A 10,237-nucleotide genomic window follows, 5' to 3' on the forward strand; every position below is an offset into this window, starting at 1 on the left:
ATGGCGTTTAGGAAATGGGCTAATCCCTCAACATGTTAGAGGTCAACAGCAAATGACACTTCAGTTCACACTATCACACGTTTCGATTCCTAACTAACATATTATATAACCTATTGTATGCGCAAAATTGCCGATAGTTTGAATGTGTGGATTTCCAATTCAGCATGACCCCATGCGTAATCCAATAATTTAATTTGACTTCATATGCCACTCTAATTTTGTATTATTATTTGGCTGTTCGCCCAATATTCAGCTGAGAAATAGTTTGTGTTTCTCAACCTTCAGAGCTTTTGTCAAAGTGGAACCACTCTTTCGTTTCAGTCTACAACCGAACATGTTTAGTTTGTAGGTAATTTAATAATTTGCAAATACCTTGACTGTTGTCATTTATATCTACAGAGGATGGAAATGAGATGAACGAATATAAGACTCTCCGAAAAAGCCCAGCATTATATAATGAACCATAGTCTATGCGTTTATTTTGCTATAGCCTAGGCTATGCCTCTTCTTCAGATGTTCTTCAACATTTTGTACGACTATCCTATTAGGTAGGCCTAATAGCCTACAATGTATTTGCTGTAGCCTAGTGACTATTTTAATGTGCATCGTCTATTAGGCTTACATTAACCTACTAGGCCTACTTCACAGAAAAGGACTGTAATGAATAATATTTTAAACGAGGTTAGGGTTTCGTTGGGTCGAGGCCTATTAGCCTAATTAGCACCTGGTTATCTGCCATTAGATCTGACGCAACAAGTCATCAAAGGCGTCGCTCACCGTCAACACACCACCCTTGGTCTCTGGAGCTATAAATGCCTGGCAGGCACCAGCAGGCATTCAGTATCTCTCACTCACAGGCAGGAATGACGCAGAGCTGGACTGCCGCAGCAGCCGAGGGGCACCTCATTTTCTTCCGAGAGTCGCTCCTCAGTAGGGCGGCGTTGCCACAACCACAACCACCTCCAAAGCTGGCGGCAAAACCAACAATTTCCTTCAGCATCGATGCCATCCTCTCCACAGATTACCGGGAACCAACGACGCAGCGCCCTCATTACGCACAAACAGTGGCTATGAAAAACGCGCACAGCCCGCTGCTTCTGCCTCACCTCCTACCTGTCAGCGCTCCGTATCGGCAAGATCCTCACCGACTCAACCCATACAAGCAACAGCACTACTACAGCAATGAAACAGACTTCAACGGTAAGATTAATTTCTACATAATTGCCCACTTCATGTTCGAATGCGTAATACGACGAGCATTGCGTAAAATGTGCGCTTACCTCACACCTTCGTTTGGTTTGTTATTGTGTAGGTAGCAATGGCTATCCCAACTACCTGATGTGTCGCGGAGCTTGGAAAACGTGCCGGCGGATTCGCACCATCTTCACCACAGAGCAGCTGAGGAAATTGGAGGAGGTGTTCAGCAAGCAACGCTACATGACCGGCACTGAGAAGGTGCTGCTCGCCTCTGCACTCCGCCTCACCGAGACCCAAATTAAAGTCTGGTTCCAAAACAGAAGAACGAAATGGAGAAGGTGCGAAGAAGACAAAGCACAACAGCCCATGTGTCTGACAGAGGATGGGTCGATGGACAAGCAATGACTCGCTGTAGTCTCTGGGACTTCTGAAGTTGCACTATTGAACATTTTCACTTCTTTTGACAATATATTTTTGACTGTTTTATTTCTTGTTATATTTGGAGAATGGCACTACTGTGTGGGATACCTATCCAATAAAATAGGTGTAAAAAAAATCTCAAGCGTTGTGATGCATGAAATCGAAATGTTAAGCTAACCTATGTGCTATTTTTATTATTATTATTATTATTATTATTATTATTATTATTATTATTATTATTATGCCATTATTGTTGTTGTATAGTAGTTTTCATAGTTTATGCTAGGCCTAGGCCTACTTGTTTTATTCTAATCCTTCATTCAAACGGAATCTCGATAATATCTGCGCAGCCAACATTTTTAGTAATATATATCGAAGCTACAGCATCCTATTTTCCTCACTGGTGTGAGCAGGTTCTCACTTAAAATATGTTCTTAACAACATGCTAGGCCTACTACCCAAGGCCTACAAGGCCCATGATAACAATAGCCTACTTTCTTTGTCGTTTAAGCTACGGTTCTCAGACCCACCCTCAGAAAAGCTAAGCATAGGCCAAAACGAAAGAAAACGCAAAAATAATGTGATGTGAAGCAACACATTTTAAGCAGATGTGTGTAGGGCACGTAGGGCCTATCCATTATCAGCGTCATCAAATAACCTCTAGCCTGTCTCAGAGCTCGAGGTCCATATAACACATAACATGCGTCTTTTTAAATTAAAATAGGCCTATATCATTACTCCAAACAGAGATCATTGTCTATGCTTTCTTATGCGACAGACCAGGTAGTAGCCTACTGCCAGCACCATTGTTATCAGAGGAACCACACCAGTATAAAAAAATTATGAAAATATTACGAAATATAGGCCTATATATTGCGTGTATTGTTAGATTTATATTATTACAAATATATTGAATTTTATTAGGCTATCTATACCAATTTTCTGCTGATTCAGTCTAGAATGACCTAGTATGGCCAGGTCACATCAGAATCACTCGCTAGGTGGCGTATACGTAATCCTCACCCATTATCCAATCAGTGCTTTACGCAAACGATATTGACAAATAGCTATAGGTAACAGGTAGGCTGAGCTAAATGGTTATTTCTTAATCCTATAAATTGTAGCGATAACTAGATATCATCACCTGAATTAAACAAAGATTCAAATCCGTTTTAAACAAATTGATGAACGCAGTTAGATTGTGCCCTTTCAATAACAAACTGGATTTTGAAGGCTAATTAATTAGATTGCTGTAATGCAGTGTGAAACTGGCATACAGTTGAATTTACCAATGTTTGTGTATGATACAGCCTAATATCCCCAAATGAATAGGCTGCCCACACCTTTAGATTAACACATTTTATTTAAAACTGCACTAATGCAATCCACTTTGCCAGAATGTAATTTAACTTGCATGATATTGTAAAGCCATGCAAAATGAAAACCCATCATTTTTTGCCTAAAAGTTGTCTGAATGTGTCACTGTCTTTGGTGTGAAGTTTAGCATGGAGTTTTCCCTTCTTTTAGAAACGACAATCTCTTTACTCTTTCTAACCTTTCTTCAGTCTTCCTAATCTATACCTCTATTAAACTAGCAAAGGCAGCCGGCACTTTTTTTTTTTTTTTTTAAACTATTCTCACCCGAGAATTTATTTTGTCCCTCTTCATAAGAGATGAAAAGATGAGGTTTCACGTCCATCAGATTGTCCAAATGCCCAGGAAGAATAACAATGGTGTTTTTTCCCTTTTCTTTCTCTTTTTTCAACTCGACTTCACACCCCGGGTATTCACAAAAACGCCCAACTGTTAGTGCACTTCCATTCAGCACAGCAGCCATGCAATCTGCCATCAGTTAGCCAGAGGCAAAATTAATAGACTCTAATGACCATTTGGATGTGAGAGGCAAAGGGGAACAGAGGAGAGGAGAGGAGAGAGAAGGAAGGCCCGGAGGGGGAGAGGGGAAGGGAAGAGGAGAAAAGGGGAGAAGAGAGGAGAAGACTGGGGAATGGGAGAGAAGGGAAGTGGCGGGAGAAAAAGAGAGGGTAATGGGAGAGAAGGGAGGAAGAGAGGAGAGGATGGAATGGAGAGGAGAGGAGTGGGGAAAGGGATAGAAGAGAGGGGAAGGAGAGATGAGAAGGGGAAGAGGAGAGGAGGAGCAAAAGGGAGGAGATGAGAAGACAGGGGAAGAGGAGAGGAGTTGAAGGGAGGGGTGGAAAGGGTTTAGGGGGCTGGGACTCCCAGTGAAAGCTATTAATTATATGCAAGAGGGGAGGAAGCCAGTGGACAGGGACTAATTTGTGTGTGTGTGTGTGTGCGTGTGTGCGTGCGTGCGTGCGTGCGTAAATGTATGGGAAGGGGGCGTGTCGTAGAAGGGAAACACAAGTAAAATGGGATGTTACCCATCAGTCTCCAATTTCAGAATTCATCCACCTCTCATGCAGAACTAATTTATCGTTAATTGTACTACATTCTTTACTCTGTATTCACAATAGTAGTGCAAAGGGACTGGCCACACTTGTGTCAAACCTAATATAGTGTATACTGGCTTAACGTATGGCTCATCTGCATGTTTTGAATGTCAGCTTGTTTCACACCAACCTACATTATAAGCCACCTGTTATGTCATCACTCCATCCAGGCCTATGGATGGATGGATGGATGGATGCCTGTGGAGAGATGGAGCAGAGCTTGGGGATGTGTGGTTGAAGTGCTTGGATGCATGAGGATTTGAAGCGTCCATAGCCTGTGAGTTTCACACAAACTTCTGCAGAGCACTGTCAGCAAGGGTTTGTTGGGTGCCTGAGGTATGGGGGGGTGGGAGGTTCTGGGGTAAGTGCCTAGGCAGCCCCCTCGATTGTTTCATCTGAAAAGGGCGACATCTGGCTGGGGGGAATCTCGGGAGGTGGTGGGTGGTGGTGGTGGTGGTGGGGGGTGGTACTCTCCAACTCAAGCCCATTAGGTCTGTCGGTCACTCAACAACTTCCAAGATTTCTTTCCCTCTCTTTCTTTCTTTCTTTCTTTCTTTCTCATCTGTCACAATCTCTCTCTCTCAACTTTTCATTCTTTCAGTCTCTTTCGCCCACTCCATTGCCTTTGCCCAGTCTCTCTCTCTCTCTCTCTCTCTCTCTCTCTCTCTCTCTCTCTCTCTCTCTCTCTCTCTCTCTCTCTCTCTCATCTTTTGAAAGGGACAAAAGCAGAGGAAGTGTAGTAAGCGGATAGATGAAAAGAATAGAGGAGGAGAGGAAGGTCTAGTCTGGGTCTGGGAAGTGAGCTCAGGGTTCCCCAGTGCACAAGGCCTATACCTAAATAAGACATAGTAAATACTAGGTAACACACCTGTAGTATCTTACCAAATAGTGCTGAATGTGTATGTAATTAATGAATACATTCATTCATAGGCTACATATCAGCTTGAGTAAAATCAAACTTGCTGCGTGCCAAGATTCATGTTGCTCTACAATTACGCATTACTCAATTAAGGTGTAGATTAAGATGGCACCTTAACCTTTACCAACCATTGGAGCCAGGGGACTAGCCTGGCCCTCATGGAGACCCTTCGCGCTTCGTGCATCTTCGTTAAACTTCATGACCTCGCTCTTGAGAACCAGGTTACCAGCGGACGATGAATTTAGTCGTTCATCTGCAGTAAAATAAAATAGTGTTAATTCAACACTAAGAGAGTACTCACGGGCCATAGGCTACTGGAGTCTGGAAGAAGTTAAGTTGACTCCCTCAGTGTTGCATTAACGCTGTAAAATTGACTGTGCACTGTCTGTGCAAAGGTCAAGTGGCATCCCCGTGTCCCCACGTAATCAGGCCTGCCAGATGAGTTTCCGAGGGACATCTATCTAAACCAGACTAATTTGAATGTCAATGACAGGGATATCTTGTGCCAAGTGCGCAAAAAGAGATATCATTTTCGACGAGCTTTGCGCACGCAAACGCGGTCGGGTAAATGAATCACACACATTGCCCGTGATTGAATATACTTCCTTTTACATTAGACTATGTTTTTGTTTTCTAAACCATTGTGTTGTATCCCTAGTTAAATAGTAGCTAATAATAGTTTTCTATATAACGCTATAACAGGCCTATCGTGGAAGCGATTTAGATATATTTAAGATGTAATAATTATCTAAACCCTTTAGTTTCTTGCAATCCATATAGAAGAGTAGAGTATCATGTATTGATCCCAGGGGTAAATTAAGGTAGCCTTAGCCTATCTTAACCGGCTTAAAATTGTATCTACCCTTACTTGATCATCGGATAATCCAATTCTGAAATATTTCATAAGGACGCGCGCGCACACACACATCCACAGCCTCCAAGGGCAACTCGTGAATTAGTTCCTTCTAAAATATCCTTACGATGTTTTTTTTCTTTGTGTGTGTGTGTGTGTGTGTGTGTGTGTGTGTGTGTGTGTGTGTGTGTGTGTGTGTGTGTGTGGTTTTTTTTATTTTATTTTTATTTTTTACTAGAGTAGCCCAACAAAAGTAGTGAGTAGTGACTTGAGGTGTTGGAAGAATGTTCGGAATAGTTTTACGCACAATAAATCAACCATGTAATCCCGATCATTCATATACTTCCACATCATTTAAGTATTTTCCAAATGTATGGATCCATTAATTTATTACTTCAATGCAATAGTTCGATATAGGGTAGCCTAACTGATATCCCACATCAACACTTCTGTAGGTATGGTCTAATACAGGTCTAAAAAGAAATGGCATGGAGGACAGACTAGGGAAAATACATCATTACTACATCGTAATACGACGAATAGGCTAAATGTTGCTTGTCCTTAAGCCATGCATTAGAGAGGGATATAGGTTAATGGTTGGTTAGAGAGAGGGCGCATGTAATGCCGATTTAACATCCTACAAAATGGCTGTAATTTGCGCCTCGCAGCATCCTTTGCGCATGCTCTCCACACCTCTGTCACGGAGTCGATGGCAGGTATTGAGGTTGGCGAATGACAAGCCCTTTCTCAAAAGCCTGTGTGATCTTTCGGTCATAACAACGTTTGGAGATGTTCACCGTGAGAAGAGGACTAGAGTAGCCTTGTCAGAAACCATTTGACATCGAGAGAATCAAACATAGCCTACTTGCTGTGCGCTCTGTTGTGTACCAGCGTGGGTTCCGGTTGATTTCTTGCAATTATTCATTCATGTGCGAATAGTTTCGAAACACAAGTACTTGGATTCAGCGAGAACATCTTTCCGTGAAGTCATTTTGGAAATACCGCTACGGACGTGCAAGGTATGGATTTCAAAGGATCGTACAAATTACGTTAAGTTGCACTTCAAGGATTTTTTACGGACTGTTGCTGAACTGCTGGGCACAACCTGAATCTCTGCACTGACAGCGAGCCTAATTCGTTTCAAGGTATTGAGTGTATGCAACTTTATAGAAATGTTTCAACACAACAAAAAGTGTTTTACCATTGAATCACTCGTCGGTAAAGATGCCAATTCCTCGACATCTGGGGACGAGCCAATCAGACCTACAGCGCTGAGATTGACAGAGTCAGTTCACCCGGCGCCCTTTGGGACATGCTTCCAGAATTCCGGCAGGACCTTGTACAGTAGCCCGGAAATGATGTTCCAAGATCCAGGCGCGCACGCTACGAATCCCGCTCTGTCCCTCCACCATCTCCAGATCCCATCACAGCATTTCTTCAGCCCTCATCAGAGAGACACCTTAAACTTCTATCCCTGGGTCCTGAGAAATCGATATCTTGGACACCGGTTCCAAGGTTAGTGAATTTAAGTCTCATCTCTTGCCTTCTTGCAGATTGTGTACAATAATGCATCAATCACTGTTGTGGTCCAGTGGTGAAACTGATGCTGGTTAGTCGTGTGTGCAGGTGTGTGTTGATATTTGTTCTGCACTTAACTGTAGTTGGTGTGACATTATCTCGCTGTATTATTTTGCACCTCTTGAGTGAAAGGCCCAGAGCGAGCGTCCTGTTTCCTCCAGTTTACATGACACAATAGCATATTTGCCACATTAAATTGCTATGTCGTGCGCGGCGCTTACATTTGTGTGACAGTGTGGAGAATTGCAATTGGCCTGTCGTAGCGACAAGAATCATGCATGTAGTAAGAGTAAATTGTCTTGCCCAAACTTGCCGAAATCATGGAAAGGTCGGTGTACATTTGGCGGCCTTTTTTTTCTTCCAAAATGATAGGCCCTAGTGCAGGCCTTTTTTTCAATGGGACGAAATATATTGTCATCACAATAGTTGTTTTTATAGGTTTATATTTGTGTCATATGGTACAAAACTTATTTAGATTAGCCTACTCGGACAGTTAGCAATGAAAAGTAGAACACACGCACCCACGGCAGAAAGCATCCACGAAACCATAGTAGCCTATTGTCATTGTTATAAACCAATAATAAACACATTTTCGTCCATACTTCCTTTGGAGATAAATTACTCCTAATATTAGACTCAATGTGACACATTGGGTGTCAACAAAGTAGACGGCATATTAATATAAAACGACTGTAGTGGATTTAATTGCGACTTGTTTTCCCGCATTGGCTACAAATAATAGCCTTATTACAAATATTATATTGTGGTTTTAAGTGAAAAGAACGAGACGGGAATGTAAATAAATAACGTTTACAGAGGGCATGTGTGTCTTTTGATTTGTGCTATGCAATAAAAAAAAAAACGTTTGTTTTCTCTCAAGTAGCCTATAATGTTATAAACTAATTAGGCAGAAATAACATGATCATTACGCACGGGAAGTGGCAACAAAAAAGGAAAGAAATTGATAGATGAATTTAGATAAACATACACTGAATAAATTATGAATCTAAATATGTGAAAAATGCAAGTTTTTTATCATTATTTCTACTCATGCTTTAGAAGTTAAAAAGCGCGACCATTTTTAATGAAAAAAATTAAGTTATTTGGATGGTGTACTGAGGAAAATGATCCATTGCTTGTTTGAGGATTAAAATGTTTTTTTTTAATGAATTATTACTTGTTTTGGGTTAGAATAATGACACATGTAGTCCTTAAGACGCAGAAAAATAAATAAATAAATAAATAAATAAATGCATGTCACTTAATTCTTATTTTCAAGCTATTGTCAAGAAGAATATGGACAAGTTGTCACACAGTAATTCAATTTTTTTAGCCAGGCATTGTGTTGTTCGAAGACAAATTATTTCTTGATTTGTTTTGTCTGCTTTGCTTACTCAACCATTTCCAGATTTCACCTGCAGTGACAATTATTCATGCACTGAGACTAAGGAAAGAAAAAAAATGATATTAACTGGTAGAAAACAATCTTAAAACTAACCAAACAACAACAACAAAAATAGATAAAAAGAATTGTGATTAGGAGAGTTCAGAAACTTTTCCTCTGCTCTGCACATTTGTAATGACATTGTTTTCTGCCTTTCGCCGGCTCTTTGACAAAGGGGGAGAAAGATCCTGAGGAGTAACTAATACAGGAGGTCTCATTAACCAAGCAATTTGTTAAAGCAGGCAGACCAATAACGCTTGACAGACAGACACACATTCTCTCTCTCACACACACACACACACACACCACACACACACACACACACACACACACACACACACACACACACACACACACACACACACACACACACACACACACACACACACACAGAGATCAATAACGCTGGACTTGCTGTGCTGAAGGCCAGTCATGTTGAGTCAGAGAAAGGCGTTTGCCCTCATGAGACCCAATCATCCCCTCCTCAGGTGTGCTCACACACACACACACACACACACACACACACACACACACACACACACACACACACACACACACACACACACACACACACACACACACACCTCTGTCTCTCTTGCTTCCTCCCTCACTAACTCGCTCACTCCCTCACCCACTCTACTCACCTGCCCCTCAGGCTAGCCTGCAGGTAAAGTGGTGGTGGTGTTGGAGTGGAAGTCAGAGGTTGTTGTGACTATTGCTAAGATCCGGGATGGAGAGACCCCCTCCCCACCTCACCTCACCTCACCTCACCACTTTTCTTTTTTTGTTTGGGACTCAAGTCAGTGCAGGTGTCCAGTAATCTTGAACACTGCTGCTCGGACTGGGCTAAGCTCAGCCAGCACCCACCCCACCCCAACCACACACACACACACACACACAGACACACACACACACACACACACACACACACACACACACACACACACACACACACACACACACACACACACACACACACACACACACTTTACTGGCTTACCTGTAAGATGTGTCCCTCCGTATCTCTCTCTCTCTCTCTCTCCCTTTTGTGTCACATAAACTGGCTAATGGTGTTAATGGCCTTTTAGAGGCTGGAGTTGACTTCCTGGACTGTTTGGGGTTCCGTCTGCCTGTCTGCTTCCGTCTGCCTGTCTACTTGTCTTGTGTATGGGGCATCCTCATGCATTCATGCATCACCCCACATCACACAAAGCAAAAGTGATGGGGATCGGGGGGTCTCCGATCTGCGAGGGGGACACGTTTAGTAAAACATATGGCCTCGCCACGGGACGCATTCCTAAGCACATGGCTCTGTTGTGACTCGGGCGCCACGCGGGTCATGCAGAGGCGCCTTGCCC

At 42.4% G+C, this 10,237-nt stretch overlaps 2 protein-coding genes across 2 annotated transcripts in view; both read left to right on the forward strand.

Annotated features, from left to right (window-relative positions):
- The first annotated feature begins 782 nt into the window (after positions 1–782).
- LOC134440133 (homeobox protein notochord-like) lies at positions 783–1,714 on the forward strand. Its single transcript, XM_063190078.1, has 2 exons — positions 783–1,200; positions 1,313–1,714. Exons 1-2 carry the CDS (start codon positions 813–815, stop codon positions 1,600–1,602), a joined length of 678 nt encoding a protein of 225 aa, XP_063046148.1. The 5' UTR covers positions 783–812; the 3' UTR covers positions 1,603–1,714.
- Positions 1,715–6,640: 4,926 nt separating this feature from the next.
- The window catches only part of emx3 (empty spiracles homeobox 3), a 17,121-nt gene continuing 13,524 nt past the window's right edge, over positions 6,641–10,237 (forward strand). Inside the window, exon 1 of the mRNA XM_063189774.1 lies at positions 6,641–7,372. Within this exon, the coding sequence (XP_063045844.1) occupies positions 7,030–7,372 (343 nt within the window). The 5' untranslated portion in view covers positions 6,641–7,029. The remainder of the gene's footprint in view (positions 7,373–10,237) is intronic.

The sequence above is a fragment of the Engraulis encrasicolus genome, chromosome 23 (genome assembly GCF_034702125.1).
Source record: "Engraulis encrasicolus isolate BLACKSEA-1 chromosome 23, IST_EnEncr_1.0, whole genome shotgun sequence".
Classification (NCBI taxonomy): domain Eukaryota; kingdom Metazoa; phylum Chordata; class Actinopteri; order Clupeiformes; family Engraulidae; genus Engraulis; species Engraulis encrasicolus.

What these genes read in the sequence shown, in the direction of transcription:
- LOC134440133 (XM_063190078.1), top strand. Translation starts at nt 813, where the DNA reads ATGCCTGGCAGGCACCAGCAGGCATTCAGTATCTCTCACTCACAGGCA. An exon ending in CAATGAAACAGACTTCAACG is followed by an intron (nt 1,201 to 1,312) that starts GTAAGATTAATT and finishes GTTATTGTGTAG; the next exon opens with GTAGCAATGGCTATCCCAAC.